Source organism: Argiope bruennichi, chromosome 8 (assembly GCF_947563725.1).
Source record: "Argiope bruennichi chromosome 8, qqArgBrue1.1, whole genome shotgun sequence".
NCBI lineage: Eukaryota > Metazoa > Arthropoda > Arachnida > Araneae > Araneidae > Argiope > Argiope bruennichi.
Window position 1 is genome coordinate 20,699,121 of NC_079158.1, and position 27,555 is coordinate 20,726,675.

Here is a 27,555-nt window from a genome sequence, read left to right on the forward strand (position 1 = left end):
AAGTTATTAGTTTAAATTATATAACTTTTTTTATTTTGAAATAAAATAAACAAACAAGATATTTTACAAAAATAAATATTTTTCTTTTTCTTTGTATTATTAAACAGCTTTTCTACTAAACAGGAGAACAACCTACCTCTGTCTAATATTTGAGATTAATGTAGTTATTCAATAAACATTAAGTTAATTCTTAAGGAAGTAAATCTTCATTTTGTTTTTATTTCTTGATAATAATAATAAAAACTTATGCTCACTAAAATTTTTAAGATCCCCAAAATTGCATAGTATGAGTAAAATGGTTTACTAATCATTAAAAAAAAATTGTTTGATGCTGAAGCAAGATTTTTGATAACTAATAATAATTTGTAATTACCCCACTTTTCTAGATTATTACACTTCATTAGACATTTTATTGCTCACAAATAGAGATCCTTGACTTTGAATATCGATAAAGAAAGAAATACCTTACAAGTTAAACTACTAAACTTTGAAATTAACTTTTTAAAAAATGAATTTTTTTAAAATCATATTATGCCCTTCCTATTCAAATAAACAAAATCTAAATTATTAAATTATATATATATATATATATATATATTAAGAACTGGAAATATGAAGGGGGGGATTTCCACATATTTGCTTGATTTTATTCTTTTCTAAATTGAGCAATCTGGTATACTAGCAATGAAAAAAAAAATCTTTATTTTCTTTTTATTTCATAAAAGAAAATCAAACACAAAACATTAAAATATTATTTCTACAAAAAAATAATAAATTGAAATATTTTTTTATATAAATAAGAATAATTGCGACCATATATGTATACATGTTCCTTATTTCCTTGATAGATTTATTTCTTACATCCCCCCCCAAAGATAATCCTAAAACCTAATATGATACTGAATATCCTGCAAGACGGAAAGAAAAAAAAAATTGAGATCTCCTTTGAACTTTCTTGTATAAATATACAACATGCAGTTAGCATTTTGTGCTTTTTGGTACCATGAAAAACAATAAGTTGCATTCCAAATAACATTTTTTTGACAAAATTTGATTGCAATTTAAAATTTTACACACCAAAATTGAATATATATCAAATTTTATTTAAATAACTATGACAAGCAATCTAACTAACTTGCTGAGCACCAGCATGTGTACACACATTCACCTTCATTAAAAATAAAATTATATTGTATTCATATGCATTTGAATATATATTAGGTTGTTCAAAAAGTAATCGTTTTTTCCTAATAGAGGACTTAATCGGATTTTTTCACAACCGACTTCACACTTAAGCTGCATAATCATTATATATTTTAACAACTGATGTAGCAAGGCTTGCTGGTGGAAAAATTTCCAACACAGTAATTTTTGTTTGGAGCCCTGTGGAAAGTGAAATCAGCATTTTAGGCATATTTCACTTTTTAACTATTGAAAAGGTAAAAATGCTGTTCAAGCAAGAAAAAAATTATCCGATGTAGAGGAGAAGGACCGACAGAAAGACAGTGCCAAACTGATTTGCAAAATTTTTATTTAGAATTTTGATGTTGAAGATGCACCAGGTTCTGGAAGGCCAGTGGAAGCCGATGAAGACATAATAAAGATGTTAATTGATGTAAACCAAAGAATAACAACTTGTGGCATTGTTGAAAGATTAAATTAGTCAAATTCAACCATTCATGTTCATTTGAAACACCAAGGTTTAACCTCAAAGTTCAGCATATGGGATCCTAATGTTCTTAAGGGGGGAAAAAATGAGCATTTGAAAAAGATTGTGGCAATGTCTGATTTGTTTCCGAAACATCAATAAAATTTGAAGTGCATCATGACTAGGGACAAGAAATGGGTTCTCTACAACAATGTTAAATGCAAGAGATCATTGAGTAAAAAAGATGAATGGCTCAAAGCAATTCGGAAGCCAATATTCATTTATTTATTAAAAAATGCCATCTGTTTGATAAGATTTCAAAGAAATCTTTTTTTTTTTTTTTGAGGGGGAGGGGGCATCTACCAGTAAGTTTTAGTATCATAACAAGTATTAGTTGGGTACAAGTGCAAGTATTTAGTATTTAGTTTATCATAACAAATATTTCCATGTAGAAAATTATTTCTTATTTGGCTTCTGTATCAGTAGTAAAAAAAATAGCTGCTGGGGTGGGGGGGGCAAGAAAATTCAAGACTCAAGACCTAAAAATTCATTGTATGGTTATGTATTAGATTTGATTTGTCTGTCTTTTATTTTAAATTTAAAACACTCAATTATAAATAATACACATTAAAAAAGAAACTTAAAAATATATTTAAGCATATATTTAAATATATTTATTATATGTCAATGTAAAGTACTGGTGTAAAATATAACAAATTTTTATTAAATTATTTTTTCTAATAAAATAAATTTTTATTAGAAAAAAAATTATATAGAAATAAAAAATATTACTGAAAGGCTTAACTATTATTTTTAAATTTTTAAGCAGCATAAAAATGGTTTTTGTACAACAAAATCATTGAAAGGAAAATGTCAAAACTTGGAATGAGTTTTAATTAAAATTTAGGAAACTCCTTAGGTAGTGAAAACTTACTATCCCAGATATAAATGCAGGTCAAATTTGAGAATTCTAGGTATAATGGTCTGCCCAGTAGAATATTTATAATTATTTTTACTTTTTCATATACAAAATATAGAGAGATAAATAATAAAAAAAGCCAAATTTGAATTCGAGATTTTGATGAATCTCCCTGTTTTAGACTTTCCCAAGTTCAAAAATAGACATTTTTGGGAAGCATCTGCCTATCCATCTGTAACAAAAATAACTCAAAAATGTTTTGAGCTAGACAGATGAAATTTCGTGTGGTCTTTACACCAAAATTGTAGATTTCTATGAAATTTTGAGCAAATTCTATTCTGAAGATATCTGTCTGGTTATTCAAATATAAGTTAATAGAACTACAAAACAAGAGCTAGATGGATAAAATTTGGTACACATAGTCAGCACAGTTTTATGCCAAATTTTGATTTTAATCCATTGAGAAAAAATGCAAATTCAACTTTATTAAAGAGTATGCGAGAAAATTTTGGGTTTCATTATATATATTTCATAATATAACTTTAAAATATTAAAAATGGCAGGTTAAATTAAAAAGCATTATAGCATTAAAAATGACAAATTATAGATTTTATTTTAAGAAATATTTTCAAACAAAAAAATCATTTAGGAAATAAGAAAACAACATATGGACTTACTTAACTCCATTGATGATAACTTCTACTTCTTCTCCAATAAAATACCTATCTTTCATATAATTAAATACATCATCACACAATTCATTTAGTCGTTTTCTTTGAGTTAGTGAAGCGAGATATAATATTGGCTTTCTTAAAGCACTTGGGAAAGTTTTAAGACTTTGACGAGCTGCGTCTTCAGAAGCAGCAGCTTCTTGAAAAGTCAAATTCGATTTTCCAGTAAGAGCACATGTCCACACAAGACTGTTGCACATGATAACTCGTTCAAAGAAGTCACTGAAAAAAAAAAAAATAGCAACATCAACACAATGTTTAGTAGTTGGTAAGTAATACATAATTTCTTACTTTAAAAATAGTAGTCACGCAATAAAAAAGACACTCCAGATAGTTATAGGACTTAAATGTATATACAAAAGTGTTTTTAAAGTATTTTGCATATTTGTTCAGTAACAACTATAGTTTAATATGTATAAGAGCAAGTCGAAGTTGAACAGAATTTCTATTCAAAAGTCTTAAATGTTTAATAATCTAATATAAAACTTTATTTGAAAAATGCATAAATCAAATCAATTTGCTATATTCTCAAAAATTTTGAATTAGGCTAATAAAATTGATATTTCGAATGACATTTATAAATGATATCTCCAAAATTATCTGTTTGAAGAAAGCAATTTAAAGAATAAAATAATATCAAGATTTTAATTTTATAAATTGCTGATGATATAACTTTGATATGTAAAATTTTTAATTTATTTTTAATTATGTATCTTGCTTCAGCACTAAACGTTGAAAAATGAACAATAGCAAATTTTACTTCTTCCAAGTAATATGTTCAGTTAACTTCTTTTATTACTGGTAAAAGCAAAAATGCCTTAAACAATACTTTTAAAGATATCTGTTATAACATTATTTTACTGCATGTATTATTAGAACAGAATAGTAATACAAGAGATGTAAAACCCTCTTTACATGAATTTAAAAAATATCTATAATTTCCAGTTTCTGTGTAAAGACCAAGGAAAATTTCAAATAAAGTTGAAGTGATTTAAAATTTCATGTAAAAAATAAACATAATTTAAAAATTACAATTTCAGACATAAAACTGAATAATAAGAATGAACTTAATGTTAATAAAAAAAAATTAAGATCTTACAAAAAAATAAATATTTCTAATATACAAAATATTTCATTCACAACAATGTAAACAAATGAAAGCATACCACAATTATTATATAATTAATTCCCTTAAAAATGAGCAGTATCACAGTTAAATTATTAAGAACTTCTGCTATGATTTTGTTTTATAAAAATATTTAACTTTTTCAATTAGATAATTATTAATGAAATATTTTTTTTAATTTTATAATGTCATTTTTTGCCATAAAAGAAATTAAAGAATTTATATAGAATAAAAATTAAGAGAAATCATGAAACTGATTTCGTATTTCCTCGTAATTTCCATATTTTGGATATCAAAATATAAATAAAAATAACTTCATGTATTATTTCAGAAGTTATTTTAGAAAAATCAATTTCTCTTTTATAATTTCAGATAATATTAATGTTAAGCCTACTGCGTACCACAAGAGAGACAATACATGCGGTATGAATTCGCTAGAAGCGTCAATTTAAAACATATGCGAAGCTCAATTACTTTCTTCAAGGCAAATATGTAGTTATAACAGATCTTTGATGAAAATAATTTCATCGAAAACCCGTAACCCACATTGCGTTCTTGAAAAATAATGACGTAGGTCAGATAGAAGATATGACTTACTCGTAATTTCTGAAGACCTCATGTGTAGCTTTCAAATAAAACAATTCTTCATCTGGTTTCAAATCTTTCGGTGGTTTCAATCTTTTGAAAGGCTTCCGATCTTTCAAAGGCATTTTGGAATGTTTAAAACAATGAAATTCAAATAAATAATTAGCAGATCAGCGAGTGAGAATGTCAAATGGTACAGACGAAGATTCCATTAGCAGTTTTCAGTGTTCATCTAAAATCAAAAAAACTAGCCAGCCGCAACGGTACTATTATTATTCAAAATAAAATAAATAATCCACACCGGTACTTGAATGCTGGGACAGACAATCACAATAAAGTTCCAACAATTTGATTATATAATTATAAATAATATTTAAATGTTTAATAATAAAAAACAATTATATTTCATGTTTCAATAGCATTAATAGCTTTCGCGGCAATAGGTTACACCGCTCTAATGCCAGTTTCCCCAAGTTCAGTACCTTCTTCATCCGAATTTAACAAAGAGTTGAGATGTTTTTTGTGATATCAAGCAAATATATAAAACCTGCTTGACAAGTTTAATTTCAAAAGGTCAATGATTTTCAAAAAATAGCGTAGAATTAATATTTCCAACACCTACGAAATGATTTTAAAAGAATGAAAGATTCTTCCTGCTCTTGCTTTACGCAAAATCTCTCATTTTTCTATTTTGCTTTTTAATCATTTCAATTTTATTATTATCATTTTATTGGCAGCTTACACAGTTTAGTAATCCCGCGTCAACTATGAATACATTGCTGAAGTCTATCTTTCCCCAAAATTATGGAATATTTCTTTATGTAGAAAAGGAAATTTACATTGAACTATTCTCGATTCAAAAATTGTTTCTATGATATTTTATTGCATCCATTGCAATGTTATATTTTTGCCATAAAATTTTACTTTTTGCTCGGAAGATAAACAATTTATCTGCTATAAAGTATAATTTAGTTTTAAAGAAATGAAAAGGTATCATTATCATACTATTACTTTAAAACATAAGTAAAAAATTACTTTAAAAGTAAAAATACTGTAAATATTAAGTCATAAAGTGTTGAATATTTCATTCAGCTATTGCAAATTTATTATTAAATGTATTCTCTACTAATATGGCACGGAAGTTCGGACAGCTGGTAATTCCATTATCGCCGTCTGACCAAAATTCAAACTTTCCAGGTTCGCCTCATAATAACCCTCATGGGGCTTCAAACCGAGATGTTAAAGTAATAAAGTATACCTAAATTAATTTTGAAAAATCTATACATTACTTTACCATAGTTTCAATTCTGAATTAATGTTTCAAGTTTACTTAAATCCAATGAATCTCAAATGTTTTTTTTTTTTTTTTTTTTTTTTTTTGTCTTAAAAGGCGAAAAAAAGATAGAGAGAACGAGAAAGTGGTTTAAGAAATCGTTTTACTGAAAACAAGTTTAAATTCTAGGAATAAATGTAGGTTCAGAATTATTTTCTTCATTCATTTACAAAAAAAAAATTAAAAACATAAATAGACAAAGTAATAAAGTCTCTGACAGTTTACGAAATATTACACAACATGTTAAAGTTAGCCATTTATGTAATAGTTTAAATTTTGAAAATGTGTGATTGACCTAATAAATTCTATGAAATTTTGAAAATGGATATTCATTTTTAATCGATTTTTTCTCAGTAAAATTGAAAAAAATTAATCAAGTACAAATGCTAAAAATAGAATAGATGATATGCAACTATTTTCATATGTACAAGAATTTTTACTTTATTACCTAATTTTATCTAAGAAACTGTATTTGAAAAAATTCAGATATTTTACTTAATAGGGTTAATAGGGTTTTACTTAATAGGGTTACTGGGGTTCAAAATATTTCCCCAGTTTCCCTTAAAGCATACAATTTTTTTCAAAAAACACATTATTCAATATTACACGCCACGCTTACACTAATCGTCGAAATGAGAGAAAAATGGTAAATATAAAGCTTGGCTGCTATTTAATGAAAAATAGTTTAAAACAATCTATAAGAAAAATTATTATTTACTTAATGAAAAAATGATTTAAATCGGCTGAAAAGTTGAAATTCGTTTTTCCTACGTTCAAAAACCGTCGTTTTAGGGGGGTTTAGGTGCTGGAAAATCACTTGTCAATGGTTTAAAATAATCTATCAGAAAATTGTTATTTATCTTATTTGTCAGCTGTTACACTAAAAGGAATTTATCTGAAGACAAATTAAGGAAACTTAAAAGATATAAAACGCGATCTCATTTGTTTGAAAACAAGTTTGACGCTAAACATACGGTCATTTTTAATAGAGATACAAAGAACAGAATTATATATAGCAGAATCTTTAACAGAAATACATATAACAATTCTATGAAATCCAAATCCAATCTATGAATATCATAGAAATTATCGAGCTATTGATCAAGACTTGTGAAATTGCTCTCCTTTCTTCAAGGAAGTGCATTTTCAGGCTCTTGAAATTCCGAGAAGGCTTGACGTGCTGCAATTCTGTGGTTTGAGCAATCTAATACAATGCTGGTCAATTCGCTAAAAGTGGTATTTTTTGTTTCCAAGTATTTGATATTAAAGAAACTTGATATCTTTAAACAAAAACTCTGGTAAAAAAAGAAATCTAAATAGCGCTGCACAGACATCATTTATGTATTTTTGGGCTGTTACAAAATCTTTATTTAAAATAATATAGATCATTAAAGCATTTTTTTTAATTTCATAGGTAACCATGACAACAAGCTTTGAGCATTTATGAATGGAGAATAGCAACTTGGCTGTGGTGTTACTAGGGTGGGCAGGGAGAGAAAGTTCCTTGGCGCCATTACCAGAAGGCGCAAAATTGTGGGATAAATTAGTTACATTTAATTTAAAAAAAAATCCTTTTTTTTTTCTCTTTTTTTTAACATTTAATCCTCAGAACTAAAGCAAAACTCCTTTAAATCAAGAATGAATATTCATTTTTTTTTCAATTTAATATAAAAATATATAGAATTACCTCGAAAATTCCTAAATTCAAATCATTGTTTGAGTTCCGAAAGCAAATATCATTCTGACATTGACATTCGAGTCATGAACGTTTGAAAATAATTTTTTGATTAAGAAGCAAAAGAGGATATATCGCAATAATATAAATAAATCATGCAAATAGTAATTGATAAAGACTAGACAATGTGAATTAGATTTGGATCCAGAGGATGAAATTTCTATTAATCGAACATACTTATCAATCAGCAAAAATGAATTAAGCGCTTTGAAACAGCTAATAAATTGTGTAAACAGCTAAAAAATTGAGTTAATTCCTTTACTATTCAGCTCAAGAAGTAAATATTTAATCAACATTCTGCTCACATTCTTTTTGTATTTTCAGTAACAGAGACATCGATTGCTGAGTTATTTTTTTTAAATTTAATTCGACGGAAAAAAATATTCCGAATTTTTGAAGTATATTTTCTTTAGTTACAGTGTATCTCAACAATTTCAATGAAAACTTTCCTAGTAGAATCTTCAGTTCAATATTAAACCAAAAAGAATAACGTCATAAGGAGTATTAAATCTAGACTGTTCTTACTTTTCTAAAGATAAATCATAATGATATATCATAGAAATCTTTTAAACACATTTTTAAACGTTTCGAGGATATTTGCAAAATTTCGCTAATTTTTGTAAGGATGCATGCACTTATACTTTTAACCAATTTTTTTAAAAAGGCTTTTGTGAGAAATTTAAATAGTTATTTATGTGAAATTTTTATATATTAAAAAATATAAAGTGGATATTCATTCCATTGATTTCCCAGCAGCCGAATAAGTTTGTTGAGCCCCCCTAACAATGATACTATTGGTGTTCCTCTGAAAAAACTATGTATTTCGATTTATCAATCATTACATTTTATTATTAAATAATTTTGGAAATATTAATTATATTTTTATAAATAATTGCCTTTCTAATTGCTTTATAAGCTAATTTTTATAAACTGTTTGATTAATAAAGAGATTAATAATAATTCAGATGCACTGATAGGATGCTTGACATAATGGTTCAAAAATTTTTTAGACAAAATTCAGCTTCTCACTTTCTTCAACTCTCGCTTTCCCATAATAAGGTTTTCTTGGAGGGGGAGAGGTGATTGCAGATTCAAAAAGGAGGAATTTAAATTCCAAAGGGCTGTGTTTTAATATTTGACCTGGATAAAATTTTAAGCAGGTATCCACATCAATTCGGATATATTTCAGTCATTCTTGATCAAAGTCCGTGTGAATTCACAGTTCAAGATATATCTGTATTCTTCAATGATTGATTTCATGATGATATGATTTCATCCATTTCTAATGGTTCACTGAATTTGACAATGAGATATACTTAAATGGGCCCTTTTGGAACATGAAGTGAGTGACATGCAAATTTTCGGTTTTCTCACACGAGGGCAAATTGAATATAATGTCTTATTCGAGTTCTTGGAATAACCTTAACATAATTATGCCTTGCTATCTTCCAGATCTGGTTTAAAATTTTAATTAAAAATAATTATAAATAATGACAGACCCCTTCAGACTCATTAAAACTATAGGTGAAAGAATTGTGTGATTTCAAAATGAAATTCTTGAATCAAAAGCCTTGAAATTGGCAAAAACGTGAAATAGAAGTTGGAATAAATTTTATGCCATAACTTTTGAAAAATCATTGTACAAAAATTATTTTTATACCATTTTAAAGTTTAAAAAAATTAAGAGTTCCTTAGTGACATAAATTTCATTTTTAAAAAGCTATTTTTCTAATTTTAATTAATTTTTTAAAATTAAATTAAATGCATTTTATAAAAATATCTTTATTTCCCTTTTGAAATATCAAATCTATTTTATTTTTTAATTACACTTATCACGAATGCACTTTTACCAATGTTGCAATTCGGACATTTTTTTTCTTTTGCTTTCGTATGCAACATTTTTCGTTAAGTCTATATTTAACACAGTACTTTATGTTAGATATTTTTAAAGTCGTCTTTTAAAGTTGTTGAAATTTCTTTAACTAATTTTGTCTCATATTTAAGTAATTTTAAAAGTTTAATGCGCACAGACATCATACCATAAAATCTTCTTTTTATTGATTGTTAGACTGAAGGTGGGTTTACACTCAGCCAGCTACAATCCATCCAGTAAGACCACGTATGCGCAGAAACTGTACAATAGCAAGTACTTGTACCGTTGAGACAAGAACTTGCTGTTGTCTGCACTCTCAGCGCATGCGCAATCTTCTTTCTGCTCATGTGTGACTTGAATTTTATGACTGGTTAAATGTAAACTCACCTTCAGTTTATTAAATAGAATTCTATTCAGAAATAAATAAAGACAATTAAAATATTTTCACATTTATTTATTTAGACGCGCGTTGGTATTCCCAGCGTTTATATTCCATTTTGTTCCATGAAAATGATTTACTTCTGTGTTATCAAATTGCTGGAATTCTGTTTTAGTAGTAATTAATATTAAAATGCATGATTAATGCAATTAAACGTTTTATCGTTTCAATCTTTCAGTTATCGAATTCATCCCATTAATTCTATATTTATTGGCTAATTTTTAGTGATCCATCAAGCTACTGATGATTTCCAATTCCAGAGAAGAAGTAAAAAAAAAAAAAAAATTCAATTTTTTTAAAGCATACGTTTTAAATCACCGAAAGTCTTCATAGAATGGTCTAAAGGTAAGTTAGTCAGAAGTTCTACTATGAGGGAGTGTCAGGAACAAAATTTTTTCTGACACTAAAATCTTTTTTTTTTTTTTTCCCCGGATAAAAATTCTTATATGGACTGAATATAAAAACTGTACAATTTAGAAAAATTATTTCGCTTTTTCTAATAAACACATTGAACAAATAGACACAGGCAGAACTGCGGTTGCACGGGCTAGTTACTTTATAAATCAAATATTGATAGAATATCTTAAAAAGGGGGTTTTAATTTCTATTTCGAAATAATTATTGCTTTTAAAATTTTTGAGTGAAATAATGAAAATGTAATACATTTAAAATAATTAATTAATTAACAAAATAAAATGCAAAGGTTAAATAAGAGTTTCTTTGGCTCCTACCTAATTAATCAAATTTCGAGTGAATGAGGGTTTACACTCTGCTAGTAATAAGACGGCCAGTAAGACAGCGCATGCGCAGAAAGGGACCGATTTATGTTTGCACAATTTCAAAAGATAGATTCAGGCATTCCATGTTTGGATATAAATTGCAGTTTTGGGTTCCTGAATTTTTCTTTTTCATTGCGTATTGAATTAAAATGATGGATATTTAAATAAAGAAACATAGTAAAATATAAAAAAAAGTTAACATATCTAAATTTGGAAAACTAAAGAAAAAAATGTCAAATAAAATGGGGAAAAAAAAACACAACCACGCATAAAAAAAGAACAAAGAGCAAAAAATGGCGGGATTAATTTATGATAAGTAATTAATTTTTCCAGCCAAATTCTATAAACCTATGCTCAGTAAGAAAAATACAATATAGCGGCATTTTGTTGTCCTGTTGGGACAAGTACTTGCCATGGAACGAGCAGCATTTTTCAGCCTTTCTACGCATGCGCTATCTACTAGCCGTCTTATAACTAACCGAGTGTAAACCTACCTTAATGCTATAACAATGCGTTTGACCGTAGAAATATATATTATCAACATGATGGTAATACTATGAGAAAAGCTAATTTTCTCATGTATGCGAAATGTGACGCAGGTTAGATTTTATTTTATGGGAAATTTATTGTTGGAAAATATGCTCAAAGTAAATTAAAAAAGTGGCTGAAAATAGAAAAAAATTTAAACGATAAAATAATAAGTAATAGTGAAAAGATACTTCTTTAAATTTTAAGATGACATTTAAATTATTTTCGTTCCCTTATTTTTTCATAAATGCTAGAGGAAAAACACCAACATTCTGCTAAATTTTTAACAAATTAATATTTCCAATAAAAAAATTCGCTCCGAGTTGTGCATTCCCATCTTTCAAAGGATATGGATATGGTAGTTCTAAGTCAAACAATCAAAACTGTAGAGTGTAAATGTACAGACATTTATCGTTATTATAAGTAAAAATCGCGGTTATTTAATTCAAAATTATTCTAATATTCTGAAATGCGACTCATTTTATTTTTTCTTCCAAGAAAGCTTCTAAATAATACAATATTTACGATGAGAATGGTTTTGAGTAAACCTGGTGCTGGCGTATGCTTTTGCAATGATCTCGAAATAAAATAATATATATAAAAATATGTTTTTGATATTTAATAACAAAAAATTAAAGTTAATAATAAAGATAGTGTTATTTGAAAAATATAACAGCCCCGTCTATTAAAGTACAAGGTCTATTGACTAACGAGTCCGAAACGTAATGATGTTCTTCCGAATGTTAATCGAATGTTCGGTAATGAATGTCTGTGCGGTTACGAGGTTATTCTATATTCTTAATACCAGTCAATATCTTTAAGATACCCTAACAATGCGCTTGGAAGGAATATATCTTGGTAGAAATAGTAGATATCAAGTTTAAAATTAACTTTTTATAAAGAATTACATACATTAACGAATTTTTCATACACAAAATGACTTTTTTCTATGCTTTCAAAATGTCTGTAACCTTCAGTGTTGTTCTGTAAAATTCTTACTTAAGATTCTGGAAAAAGAACTTTGACAGGAAAAACTCAGAGGCTGCTATTTGCATACATTAAAATATAGGAGTTCTAGTGACATATATTTTGATAATCCCTCACAATAAAGTACATTTGTATTAAAAAATGACACATAGACTTACAGATAGATAAAACGCAATAACTTTTTCATTTCGAATTCGAAGACAATAATAATCAAAGAATAATTATTCAATTTGAATTCCAAGAGAAAGAACTGTAGGAAATCGAGATTTTTAGGACTTATCAAATGTAAAAACTTTCTCTAGTAGCACACAAATACTGTAGAATATTGTAAGACATTGGGCAATATTCGCAATATTGTGGGATATTGATTAATATCATATAATATCGCACATAGTGTACAATATTATGCAATAGGTTGTGTTACCTGGGTTATTATTAAAGAAAATTTTAGAAATCATATGTGTTCTGTCCCTATGTATATGAGGATGATAATTTTAAAAAATGAACCAGCAAAGAAATAAAATTGGTTATTAGATCTTAATATCTAAATTGTAGAATTGATCTTAATTGAAAATTTTGGAAGAAATTCATTTAAAGGAAATCCGTGTATTCAGTGTTTTGAGTCACATGAGCATTGAGTACTGTTAATTTTATTGATAATTGTTTTTTTTTCTTTGCATGAAAGATAGATCCCATTTCAAGTAATTTTTACTGTGAATAACAAATAATTTTGAATTTAATCTCTACACTTATATTTATTTCGTTACAATAAATCGCCTTTAATAACTGTATTAACAAAGTTTAATTAAAATTAATTAAAACTTAATATCTTAATTATAATTTTAGATAATCTCTAACAAGTAAATAACCTAATTATAATATTTATTCATTAATTACCTTATCCTTCAAAATTAATTAAAATAATATAATTAAAGATATGAAAAATCGTCATTATTACCTTCTGGTATATGAAGTATACATTAAATATTGTAATTGTCAGAAAATTGCATCAAAAATCCCCACGTTTTAGATCTTCATGAGTTCGAAAAACACATTCTTGGTATTATACCTTTCAATTTGTTACAAATTAATTCAAAATTGTTTCCAGCTAGATGATTGAGATTAGGTATGCGATCTTAACATCGCATTTGTAGGTTTCTATGAAGTTTAGAGCAAAATCCATTCAGAGAAAATCTCTCTGTCCATTCGATCGAATATAAGTTCATATGATAACTAACAAAACTAGCTAGATGGAAAAAATTCGGTGCAAAGATTTAACACCTAGCCAATTTTTAGCCGAATAGAGAAAGGGCTGACCGTCTCTCGGTCTTTACTTTCATCAGCATGTTGTTGTTGTTTATAATGGCACTTGCCATGGACAAGCTCGCTGACGAAGTCAGTGATTTTAAGCCAAGGGAGCGTCTCTTGTTTTAGTAGCGCCAACTAGGGCCAAGAGTACGTCTTAGCTATTCACGCATCACATTCGCTTGCACAACTCCTTTTTACAGGGAGGCACATTCACACCTCTCACAGATAGAACAGGAAGAACAACCATGCCCGAACCGGGACTCGAACCCAGACGCCCAGGTCACGGGGAAGACGCGCCACCCCTATGCCAGGACGCCGGCTCATTAGCATGTAAACTCTATAACTAAAAGATGCAAAGACTTAAATATATAAAATTAAGGTTGTGATTTTGTGACTACAAGTGTAGTTTAGTGTCAATCGGTTCAGAAAAACGCGTCTAAAGCACCAATTAGTTTTTCGAATACTATTAACCATATACCATAGATCAATCGTGTAAGAACTCGGCGGGTATCACACGACAGATTCAATAAAAATGTTAAATTCGCACCAAAAGTTAATATTTTGTAACTATTGTACGCCAGTGCCATGTAAAGAATTTTCCCTAATAGCACACAAATATTGTATGTCATTGATCTACTTTCGTAATATTGCAGAATATTGTTTAATATCATATAATTTTGCACAGTATTGAACAATATTGTGTGACAGGCTGTGCTACCTGAACTCTGCGATAACCCCTTTATGAGAAAGCATGCGGGAAAGTTTTAGGAGACCACTCCCACTGGTTTTAAATTAGCTTATAAATTAAATTTTTAATTATAATTATGGTGATTTAGTCCCCACCCCCCGGTTCAAATGTAGATCTGCCACTGTGAGCAATACTCATATTTCCGTCTTAAAATTTAAATTGTATATCTTTTTATTATCGACTCATAAATAAACTTTTATTTTCCCATTAGAAATATTTTTATGATAGCAAGTACATCATTTGTATAAATGTCTTATTCCAATGAAGCAATAATCAAAAACTTTTTTTTGGGAAAAACTAAATGCCATTTTATTAAAAAAAATTAAATGTTTGCTTGAAAATTGAAATAAATAACACACACACACTTAATAAAAACTCTTTATGACAACTGTTTATAGAGGTTTTGAAATTAGAAACACAACCAAATCAAGTATTTTGACAACAATTTCATTCATATAGTTGTGGCAATGTTTTGTTTCATAACATGGTAAATTGATCTGTTATTTGTCCTCAAAATAGGATTTCAATTTCATACCTCCTTGTTCTGATTATTTAGGGGATATTTAAAAATTGGAAACATTGCATTATAGAAACATACAAATAATTGATTTGTAATTTTAAAAAACAACATTGATACTACTCCGACCGTTTACATGATTTCTACTAGGTGAAATAATCTAGCACCATGTAGGAATTTGGAGCAATCATTATTACAAAATTAAAAAATACCATTTCATCTTGGTGGGAAAATGAAAGAAATATTAAGTGACAATATCTTTGATATTTACAGTTTTAGAGCATTTCAATTCCCTGAATTTAGAGAGCATTTCAAACTTGAAACAGTGTTTCAAAGAATGTTAAAAAGGATTTGACTGAATAAGTTTTGCCTTCACATTTATATTCAAAAGAAGGAAATCTAATGACATATGTATTCAGATTTCATTTGTTATAAATAGTTCACAAGGATTGTCAAGTCATTTCAGAACTACAAAGACTTTTCGGAATCCATTAATTAAAGCATGTACTTTCCCCTACAATGCTTACAAAATTAAAAGGCTCATATAATATGCATCCGTTAATCCAAAAATAAATAATTAAGCATTTGATATTCCATATCTGATAAGTTACAGAATTTGGGGGGTGGGGGTTGTTTCTCTCGTAAGAAAAAAAGTAAACATTCTCTCGCAGGAATTATAAGATGTTTTTCAGTTTTTTTTTTTTTTTTTTTTTTAAGTTCTTTGTGAATATATTTAATACAGGAAGAAATTTTTCAATTTTTTTGGGAAGTATGCACACATGACATACTCAACAGTATTTGCCTTTGCACAAAGTGTATTATTCATACGGTTTTGTTCTTCAGTTGCATTTATTTATGCAGTAATTTGCGCTATAAATCCGAAAGCTGGCAACATTTTTAAATCTTTCAATGATATTGTTGAAATATATATATTTTTTGGAGAAACTGAATAATATATTTTCTGAATGATATTTCTTTATTTTACAGCTTGTGGTTTTGCTGCTCAGATGTTTTGTATAACTTTGTGATATAAAATGACTAAAAAGTAAAATAAAATCAGCTGACTGGATTATCAGCTAAAATCGAAACGAAAAATGTAAAAAGCAACTGTTTTTCTGTTTCACAATAATTCTGTCCAAGGAAATATTAAATAAAAATAAAATAAATAGAATCGTGCTTTGGATTGAATTAACTGAAATTTTAAATCAAATGTAAAGCAATTCAAATGTTTCGTATCTTCTATACCCTTTCTGATTAAAATTCAAGTTCTTCGGGTTGCTTAGGTTGGTATTCCCTCGAAAATTATGAAATGGCAGAGATATGAGTTTGAGGACACAGATAATATTCTGAAGGTATGCGACATAGTTTAGTTTGAGCTTTAGAGTACCAACATCATTACACTTTTCACATTGTATTTTGATTTTTCTTCAAAGTTATGCATTTAATAAAACCATTAATCATCTTTTCATAAATCAAGACTTGTTTAAAGCCATAGCGCTGAAATTATCGACGAAGCAAACGTGGAGTGTTTTGATGAACTCAGCCATTACACATACCATTCTTTCAAATCCTTGCCGCCTTTCTTCTTTTTGGGTGTTTTTTCAGGATGACTCTTGCTGAGTCCATTAACAGGTGGCAAAGGACCATTCAGAAATGCTGGACTAGCAGCGATAGCACCAAACTGTGCTCCGAATTGGTAATTCTTACTTTCGTCCACTTTGTAAGAACCCTCTGTTCTGTTCCTAAGTTTGTAGACGATGAGGGCAATGAGCACGATTGCTATGAGGGCACCGGCAATGACACCAATGACTAGAGCTGTGTTGTCCGCGGAACTTCGAGTTCTTTGGGTTGGCCTCTGGTAATCCTTGCCATTCGGCAGCAATCCCGGGATAGGAACCTCGTACACCACAGCTGGCACTCTGGTAGTTTTAGCGTAAGGGGGCTGATCTGGAGGTAGGTTGCTGTGAGACACTATCATGATGGGCGGAATGGTGGGTATGGAAGACATGGGGCCACGTTCTGGTGACAGGGGATGGATGGTAGGGATGGTGAGCAAGATGTCTTCTGGCCTGCCCACTTCGCCTTCGGAAATGCCTGATCCAATGTCGATGCTGCAGTCATCATCGTCTTCACAAGCTTCATTGGGATTTGGCTGAACAGTGTCCTCGGGCGTTGGTGAAACAAATTCTGGAGTAATAAGTTCTTCATCTGAAAAGATTTATTGCATATGGTTAGAGAGTTTTAAACTTTGGATTAACAAGATCTATGCACAAACAGGAAACGAGATTCCCAACAAAAAAAAATTGTTAAAAAACTGCAAATAAATTCTTTAATTTTTGATACAAGAAAGGGAAAGATACAGCATTTAATCTTAGCTAAACAGTGATACAATACATTAATATTATAAAAGAAAACAAGTAAATAAATTCTTTAATTTTTGATACAAGAAAGGGAAAGATACTGCATTTAATCTTAGCTAAACAGTGATACAATACATTAATATTATAAAAGAAAACAAGTAAATAAATTCAGTTAAATTTTATAATCTTACAATAATTTTTGATCTGCGTATAAAATAGTTCTGTGTGTGGCACTACTAGTCTAGCGGACTCCGGGAATATGGGTATTAAGGTGGTCGTCGAAAGTGAAGCATTATACCAATACCGAAATAATGCATTTTCAAAATCTAACATTTTGTTAAAATGTCTGATAGTTTATTTAATTTTCTTATTCAATCGTCAAAATCGTCAAGATACAATTAATATTTTTCAAAAGTAAAAATATTCATTAATGTGACATGAGATTCCGTTATCGTAACTGCAGATAAATACTTAGGCATGCCCATACTTGGTATGATCTTGATGGTAAAAAAGTAACGAAAGAAAATTTCGTTTATTTATTAAGAAAATAAATAAACAGATGACTGAGAGCCGTTTGGGTGATAGAGCTTTCCAAAATATCCATCATACAATGAGAAACCAGAATTCAAACGGCAGAAGTGCAAAAAGACTGGTTGGTATGTCTTATGGTAAAAAAAGGGAGAACACCATAAGAGATACTAATATCACTTTCTGTACAAAAATGATCAGTTATAAGTACGGCTGAGCGATGACGGAACTTTATCATCTCGGTATATCGTGATATCATTATTTATTTATATATTATAAGTTATAAATAGCATCTCTTAATATAATGACTGATCAGAACGATTCCAAATAAAAGGAAGTTTCAATTTATATAATAAAAATATTTGTTTTCTTTTGAATAAAAATAGTTAGAAAATAATTTTGTTAAAACCCATTTAATAAAATGTGTCAATACCAAAGCAATGTCTGCATTTTACAATTTATAACATTGCGTTTAAAGCCAATATTTTTATATATTAAAATATGACAGTATTTATAGAAATTTTAACACCAATTCTGTATGAAGGTCAATAAGAATGAAGAACAACAAAAATAAGCACTAACCGGCAACGAAAATGAAATCGAAACCGTAAAGTAATTTTGAATAGCGATTTATTTTATCGCGATTTATCGTGAATCGCCAAGCTAAAATGGAAGGATAAAGGAATTTTTTTTTTTTAATGCGAGTATGCTCGAGTGTGAAATGCAAGCTGCGAATAAAATTGTGAATTTAATCTGAATGAATCCTTTTTGTTTTTATTTCTGAAGACGAATATTTAGTGATTAAACAAAGAGCAGCCTACAACCTTCTGATAACCGCAATTATTTTTCCATAATGGCATCATTCAATCAGGGAAACAGAAAACAGTTTATTCCAAAATGACATGCTTAAAACAAGTATTTTTATATAATAGGATATGATAGTATTTATAGAAATATTAGCAAAATTTTGTATGAAGGTAAAAAAGACTGAAGAGCAACAAAAATAAACACTAATCGGTACCCAAAACGAAATCGGAAACGTAAATTCATTGTAAATATCGATTTATTGTATAGATTAATCGTGAACTATTATTCATGATCATGATTTCGATAGATCGATATTTTTTGTTTGTTTGTTTCTTATGGCACTTGCCACTGACAAGCCCACTGTTACGAAGACAGCGATTTAACCCTGAGGGGGAACGTCTCTTATTTTTTATAGCAGCGCCAACTAGGGCCAAGAGTACGACTTTGCCACTCACGCATCAATCATTCGCTTGCACAACCCTTTTTTACAGGAGGGCACATTCACACATCTCACAGATAGAACAACAGAAGAACAACCATGCCCAAACCGGGACTCGAACCCGGGACGCCCAGATCACGGGGAAGACGCGCTACCCCTATGCCAGGACGCCGGCTCGATATTTTTTGAAAATGGGTATCGAAAAATCGATTTTTTTTTTGTTGATAAATCGAAAATTGGCACAGACCTAATTATAAGTATATTAAATTAAATTGAAACACAATGTAATGACTTGATTAAATATAATTTATAAAAAAATTTTTGATAGCTATTCCAGCATTTTTGGTCGTTTATATAAATGATTTTATTTATAAAATCTAATATTCACAATGCTTCTTCAGAGCTGTGATAAAAAAACGAAGAGTAGAATCGTGTTAATTATTAAAAGGGGCAAAACAAACAAGTTAAACGTTAGGTGCTATATTCAAAAGAAAAATAAGTTGTTTTGTATTTAGTGAAAATTGTGACAAAAACGCAGATCTTAAATTTTTAATAATTTTAATTTAAATTTATTTGTAATTATATTATTCTTAACCATTAATGCTCATTTCACTACTAATAAAATTTAACGAGACTTGTACAAATATATATCGCACAGTTAGTGGACCCTATAAAATATTTAAAATTTATCAAAGTAGGATCGTAATTTCAAAGAATTTCTTTGATTGAAAAAAAAATGAACATTATTAACTTATTCATGAATCTATTTATTTAACTTTAAAGCCGTATTTAAGATAATATAGCAAGTTTAACTAGTCAGAATTCAATGCTAAAGTTTTTTTCCTTCTATTTTATAGTATATTCAAACTTTTTTTAATTTCACAGATTTTAAAGCATTTTGGGAGAAATAGAAAATTTAGACCGGAAAAATAAAATAATATTTTGAATATTATATATAAACATTAATATAAGTGAACTTGATAACAGATAAAAATTGGCCCACTTCTTTAAGAATTCCCGAAGAATGAATTCTGTTAAAGAACTCCGAGCCCTGTTTTTTCAACACACACACACACAGTTTGAATTTAACACACTGCATTTTTGTTAAAAATTATTTGCGTAAGATGGATTTTTTTTATAAAAATTGATATTTACAATGTTTTTCCAATGTTCAACACACACACACACACACACACACACACACACACACACACACACACACACACACACACACACACACACACACACAGTTTGAATTTAATTACAAAAATTTTGAAATCAGGATTTTCAGGAAAATATTTTAAGTCTTAAACCTTATTGTCAAGTGTTATTAAACTTTATTTCAGGAAAACTGAAATTAAACAATATAAATCCCATGAAAAAAAATATTCATACTTTTTATCAAATAAATCTTTTATTCCTATATTACAAAAATACACTTAACTTACTTTTTTTATTTTATTAATCGTATATTATAAAATATATATTAAATTACTAATAATACTGTTCAAAGAACGAAAAATTGCAATAAATAACTAAGAACATTTAAAAAGGTAACTGAATTTTTACTTTTATAATTGCATTTTGTGACTATAATTACGAAAATTGTCATATTTTAAATGAATAACAGAACTACAATAAGTTTTATCACAGTATTTTTAAGTAATGATAATTTATTAAAAAAAACATTCTAAATGTAATTTTCAAAATGAATATTTCTTAGCTCAAGTTTCTGACTTGCAGCTCCATATTACTTTAATGATACTTGCAGCCGCTATTCAAATAGTAGCTTTTTGCTTAACAAAAAAAAGCTGTTGTGAGGCATATAGCTAAGGTTATTTGGTTTATGAAAGAACATAATTTGAAACAGTTGCAACAGAAACTCAATGAAGCACGAAAGAAATTTTCCATAAGCAGTTACAAAACTACATAAAAACGCATGTAATATCTCTAGTGTTTGTTATCTGAGGGCATGTACATGAAGTAGTTTCATCCGTATCATAACAGTGCGCGGCAACAAGATTTGAAAATTGTTTCGCTATTACCGAGTTGCTATTAGAGACATTTGGTCATAAAAATCGGAAAAAAAAAAACCTTTTTAAAGACAACAATATAAGTGCTTCCGTGGTTAGATTGAGTTAGAGCTCAGAATTAAGAAAACAGAAAAAGAATTTAAAAATTGGCAAAAACATTTAAATAGAATTCTAGAGCAATATTTAAATATATATATTCAAATTACAAAGCAATGTAATATAAAACTCATGGATAGCAAACAATTAGAAATGTTGTTAGAATAACAGTTCAAAATTTCAACGACACTTGACTGTAATTCGAACAAGTTCGAGTTTGCGTCCTTTGTAAATTCAATAAAAGTACAAAATCAAATTGTTCTGAAAATAATGAAGAAAAAAATTGTTCCAAGATCTCTGGGCCCATAGCACGCTGCCCATTTAATAATCCTACCAATCGGGAGATGAAAAATGGAAGGAAGTTGAATTTCGATATAATAATAGTAGCTTAAGATGTACATAAACGCTTGAAACTTCGAAAATCGTTCAAAATATCGAATATTCTTTAGCTTTCAAACGATACCAAGATGTTGTCAATATTCGGAATATTTCTCGAGTTATAATTATTTTTCTTGAGGTACTTTCACTAAAAACTCTAGTTTCGGTTTTTTTTAAAACTCATTTTATGAAGAATGATATTTTTCCACTATGTTGCTTCATTCAAACAATCATAACTCAACAAGAAATGAATCAAATACGATTATTTATATATCAAAATAATCTGTATGAAACAGTGAATGTTTTGTGCCTCAATCAAAGTTATAGAAATAAGTTTTTAATAGCTATTTAAAAGTTAAAATTACAGAAAAAATTTCGCTTTTTCTATCCATTGTTGATGAAAAAATTGTTCAAAAAAAACTATATACTTTTATAACTTGATTGAGGCAGACAACATGGAGACTAATATTAGGCATAATTTAAAACTAAAATTGTGTGTCTGTACAAATTAGAATTTAAGATATCATGTCTCAAAAAACATGCTAATTAGCTCATTAAATATTAATTAATTAATAATACGTGTAATATGGTTTTTTCTCACTGAAATGAGTTTAAATATATATTAATGACCTACTGTAAAAAAAACTGGATTTTTAAAGTTAAAATTAAAAAAAAACTCTTCTAGTGTGTACGTACACCTTAAAATCGTGGAATTTTACCCTTAGTATTGTTCATCATCTCATTCAGGAACCCTCCGCTCTTTTGCGCATGCGTCAGGAACTGTTTATTTCGTCAGGAAAAGGGTGAGAGGAAAGATGAAAGGAGCAGCTGTTTACATTTAGGAATAGGAAGAACTTAAATTTTGCGTAATTAGGAAGCATAATAATCGCTCGTCTTCTGCGAATCACCCCTTATTGAAATACAATCGTTGAAAAGTATTAGTCTCCGGATCATGAAACGAAGAGTATGAGAGATATAGTAAGTTGGGTATCTTATTCCGAATGAAGCGATAGTGTAAAGCCAACTACTTTGAAAGGTTGTAAACAAAAACAAAATAAAACAAAAAAAAATTCTTACGCTTCTCATTGTTGGACGCTTCACAGTCATCTTCATCGTCCCAGCAGCCGGAGCCGGCCCCAGAGAAGACCATTTCTTCGGTTGGTTCCACAGGATCAGCTGTGGTGGACTTCTGGAATCAAGTAGGACATAAACATACATCAATCACATAAAAATCTGAGCTTCAAGTCAACATATTAGTCAAGCCATGCATCAGTTCCTAGCTGTGTATGTCGAGAAAAATAAACGGTAAAATAATTAAATATTATCTATATTTTTAATTTATGGTAAATGACTATGTTGAAAAGATTGTTTTCCATACGGAGGAGGTGAGAAGCAACCTCTGTTAATCCAAGGATTTGAGCACCAAAAAGGTAGAGGTCTGTCTTAGCTCTTGGTGGTGTTCTTTTTTGTCTGACAGCTATCCTTTGGCCAGTCCGGCAAGGGAGACCTACCAGTAGCAAACTACCGCCGGCTTAACCCTCTGGGTCATTGGTGCACGCAAGCCTCACCACCCCGGCAAGGCAAAAACACCGTCGGGAGGCGGAGTTTTTTTTTCTTTTTTCTTCTGGTCTTCGACTTTTTTCGGGTCAACGGTCTAATGGACCTTGTCTGACTTCGTCAAACAGCTGGAGGATTAGCCACAACAACTAAAGATTGTTTTTGGCGAAAATATCAGATTTTTCCTTAATTCAAATTTTAAATTTCTGAAAATTCTTTTTTTTTTATTAACGTGTTTGAATTTTGTTCCTACTTCATTTTTTAGAAAATTACATTCATTTTTATAATTGTATAATGTAAAATTAATGTTATTTGCATCTTTAAATGGTATGCAAATTCTGAATCTTTTTGCGAAAGGTATCATAAAATGTAATATTTATTATTTTTTTGTTGAAAATTTGCTGGAGTAAATTTTAAATATGTTCTGCAATTTCTTAACTACATAATTAGCAATCTGTTCATTTAAAAAAATTGTTTTATTGGTTCATAATATTTAATGAAGAATGGAAAATGTTGCCATATATACAGGTCAAACCCTGGCATTTAAAGTTTCGACAGAAATACAACTTAGTTCCGATATTAGAAAACATTGTTACTTCTTAAATTATTTGCAAAATTTTGACAAAGTTTGATCATTACAGATTTTTTAGTTAGGAAATTTTTGTTTTAAAAGGAAGCAATTTTTTTTTTTGGTATTTTGTTTATTTTTTAGTTAGGAAATTTTTATCTGCACATTTTTTCCTTTTTTTTTTTTTTTTTGCATTTAACTAATGTATTTTTGCTCATACCATTTTGGCGTGTTTTTTTTCAATCTGTTCTATTTAAAAATTTTAAAAAAAATGAAGTATTTTATACTCTTTTTCAAAAAAAAACAAAACACCCAAATGTAATCACATATATATATTTTTTTACTTCCAATGTATTTTTTAATTATAAATATTATGGAATATTGAAAACAGTTTTTTCTGAAATTCATTTATAGGTAGTTCTCGGAGTGTAGAATCAAAGTTTTATTCAATTAACTAATTAATGGTAATTTACTTCTGAAAATATTACAATAATCTGTTATCAATGAAAATAGACTACTTTATGAATTCTAGCCCACCAGAAAATGAGGGGGAAATCAATTAAAATTTCCATTTTACACCCACGAAATAAGAAAACAAACAGAAATGTTTTTGTTTTAAATTTTTTTTTTAACTGTTATAATATTGAGCTAGGATTTTGCACTGTTGGTATTTTAGAATGAATTTAAAAAGCAACGAAATTTGGAGATCTCTTGGTAAATTCTAGAAACAGTACAAAATGTCGAAAACTTTTAATTCTGCTGCAGTAACTGGAAAGTCATAACGGAGTTCACCAACATTTTATTTTTCTTATAGAACGAATATCAAGAGAAAATTATGTTATTAAAAAATCAACTTCCAAATTTTTATAGATTTCAATATTTTAGAGTGCCTCTCCCGCGTTAAAAAACATTATTTTTAAAATTAAGTCAGTCATCTGGGATGTTTGAGAAACGATAGAGGAAGAAGAAAAAGAAGAAAGAAAAAAAAAAAAAAAACGCAATAAGCTAGACAGAAAAAAGAATTGGAATGTGGTCTTTAAACCAAAATTGTCGTTATTTATCGAATTTTGGAAAGTTTGTCGACGCGTATGAAAGTAAACAGGATGACTCAATCAGCGGAAGTGGTCTTTCCAAAACTTTCTCGCATACTCATTAATAAAAGGGTTAATCCCAACCCAACCCAAAATGGAAACATTGGTCCTTGGGTAAGGCAGAAAACGTCTTGCATAGTATTAGTCTACAATAGTTAAGTAACATTTTGATGAATCTTCACATTTTAGACCTCTCTGAGTTCGAAAACATTTTTTGGAAAATGTCAGCCTGTGACAAAGATAACTCAGAAAAGCTGTAAACCAGACGTAGGAAATTTGATTTATAGACTCTACGCCAAATTTGTAGATTTCTGTCATATTTTGTTTAAATTCTGTTCAGAGGTATTCTCTGTACAGCTATTAGAAGTTAACAAGATAGCTAGAAAGCGAATAGAGCTAGAAAAATAAAATTCGATATAAAGATTAAACATCTATGTTATCAACATCTTTCAAATTTTGAGCCATATTCAACAAAGGGTTGAATGTCTGCTGATCTATAAGAAGCGTGTAAAATCTATAACTCATGCTATAACAAACTCAAGCTATAACAAATGCAGTGACTTAAACACATCTAATTTGGTGTGTGATTTTGTGACTGAAGCTGTAGTTCTCTGTTAAACTGTGGTTTCATTCGGTTGGCAAAAAATGCGTCTAAAACACAAATTCACCTATGATAGAGAGAGAGAAAGCGAGAAAATTTTGGAGATACCATTCTTTCTGATTCTCTTCATTTCTCAAATCTTGATTTGTTGAAGTGGCCTTTGATTTATTCACTTTTCTTTTTAAATCCTTGATTAGTTTTAGAGACTTTCGTAGCATAAAGTCAAATCGAGGTGAAGTTGAGTAGGATAATAAAAGTACTTTAATAATTCTAAATATTTGACATGGATATGAACTTCTATATCATAATTTCAACGAATCCGAAAAACAACAATTTTTGGCAAATAAATTATATGTTTTAAAATATATTTAAACTATTTTCATTCGATAAAAAAGGCAACGCCATAGATAAATTAATCAATTGCATGTATTGAAAAATAGTTTTTAATTATAAAGAAGAATATGATGATGATGAACCGCAATGAAGCTTTCACTCAACATTTCCTTACACTTCATAATATAATAAATCAAAGATGGATAATTTGATGAAAATCTATTCAGTAGTTGGATTTCGCTTGCTTATTATCTATTTACGAATTTTCCTTGTAATTTATCTAGATGATACGGAAACTGGAGACCTTTACTGAGACCTTTCTTGTCATGCAAGGAAAAAGAAATTTCAAGTATTTAGAATATTTGACATTGAAATAGACATTCAGTGCTAATTTTTTTTTATACGGTTAACACGACGAGGAAAAAACTGAACAGAAAATGCTTTCTATGAAATACAAAAATTCATTTAGTTTGTTAAAATTTTTGCGAAAAAGAATCGACGAAAGTGAAGACGAAGATGGTATAAAATGCCATGCAAGAAATAATAATAAAAAAGAGATATTTTAATAGTTTAAACTTTTTCTTAAATATCAGTTAATTTTTGCTGTTTTCTGTATTCTTGATATTCGTTTTTTGCAGCAAATGATATTCTCATTTTGTATCTTTCTTTTCCTTTTTTTTAATTTCGTATCCTTCCTTTTCTTTCTTATTTTCTTCTTTTAATATAAACGACAAAAATAAATGAGATAAATATTTCTTTCATAACTTTCAAATTACTTTCACCTAAATATTTTCAAATCATTTTCATTAAGTATATACATATCGAATTATTGCAATTCTCCTTTAAGATGACGTTTGAAGATTATTATGATGACTAAGAGCTGAAAAATTAATACTGCAGTAATACCACGTATTTCTTGCTTATTTTGATGAGAATGCGAGATCAAAAGTTATTGACCAATATTGGTAAATTAAATTTTATTACCTTTGAAAAGTCAAATATTTAACAACTAATATTATAATAAAAAGACAAAAATTCTGGAATTTAAAGAATTATTGAGAAGAGTAAATTTTTATCAAATTTTACGACTTTTTACAGAGGAAATTACAATAAATTTTATTAATATTTTTCCTTGCTCCATTGTTTATCAATAAAAACTTTTTCGCTGCCGAGCGATACGAAAAAAAGTTTTGACTTTTTTCGGCCCACCCTAATGACACATTTCTTTTTATGGTTTCATAAATGACACTGTAAATATATTTTCATATTCAATTTGATTTTCCCTTTAAAAACTATAAATTTGTATATTCTTTTTGTATAGGAAATCTCCTATATATTTCTCTAAATTTATCTTTTTTTGCATTATATTTTTGTTCCAAGGATGTTTGCATCTTATAAGTATGTTTTTAATAACATAAAATTGTTTCGTTTTTTTTTTGTTTTTTTTTGTAAAATGTTATTAGCCTTTTAGTTTGTAAACATCAGTTTAATGCAGAGGAATTTTAGTT

The 27,555-nt window shown here is 28.6% G+C and overlaps 2 protein-coding genes across 4 annotated transcripts in view; both read right to left on the reverse strand.

The window, feature by feature from the left end:
- The window catches only part of LOC129981026 (bromodomain adjacent to zinc finger domain protein 1A-like), a 43,917-nt gene extending 38,442 nt beyond the window's left edge, over positions 1-5,475 (reverse strand). For all 3 annotated transcript variants that reach the window (XM_056091629.1, XM_056091628.1, XM_056091631.1), the window contains exons 1-2: positions 5,022-5,475; positions 3,245-3,520 (exon numbers count right to left, since the gene is read on the reverse strand). In XM_056091629.1, the coding sequence (XP_055947604.1) occupies positions 3,245-3,520; positions 5,022-5,134 (389 nt within the window). In that variant the 5' untranslated portion in view covers positions 5,135-5,475. The remainder of the gene's footprint in view (positions 1-3,244; positions 3,521-5,021) is intronic.
- Positions 5,476-15,104: 9,629 nt separating this feature from the next.
- LOC129981085 (neurexin-1b-like) overlaps positions 15,105-27,555 on the reverse strand; it is a 321,421-nt gene continuing 308,970 nt past the window's right edge. The window contains exons 19-20 of the mRNA XM_056091735.1: positions 22,975-23,086; positions 15,105-17,464 (exon numbers count right to left, since the gene is read on the reverse strand). Coding sequence (XP_055947710.1) covers positions 16,803-17,464; positions 22,975-23,086 — 774 coding nt within the window. The 3' untranslated portion in view covers positions 15,105-16,802. The remainder of the gene's footprint in view (positions 17,465-22,974; positions 23,087-27,555) is intronic.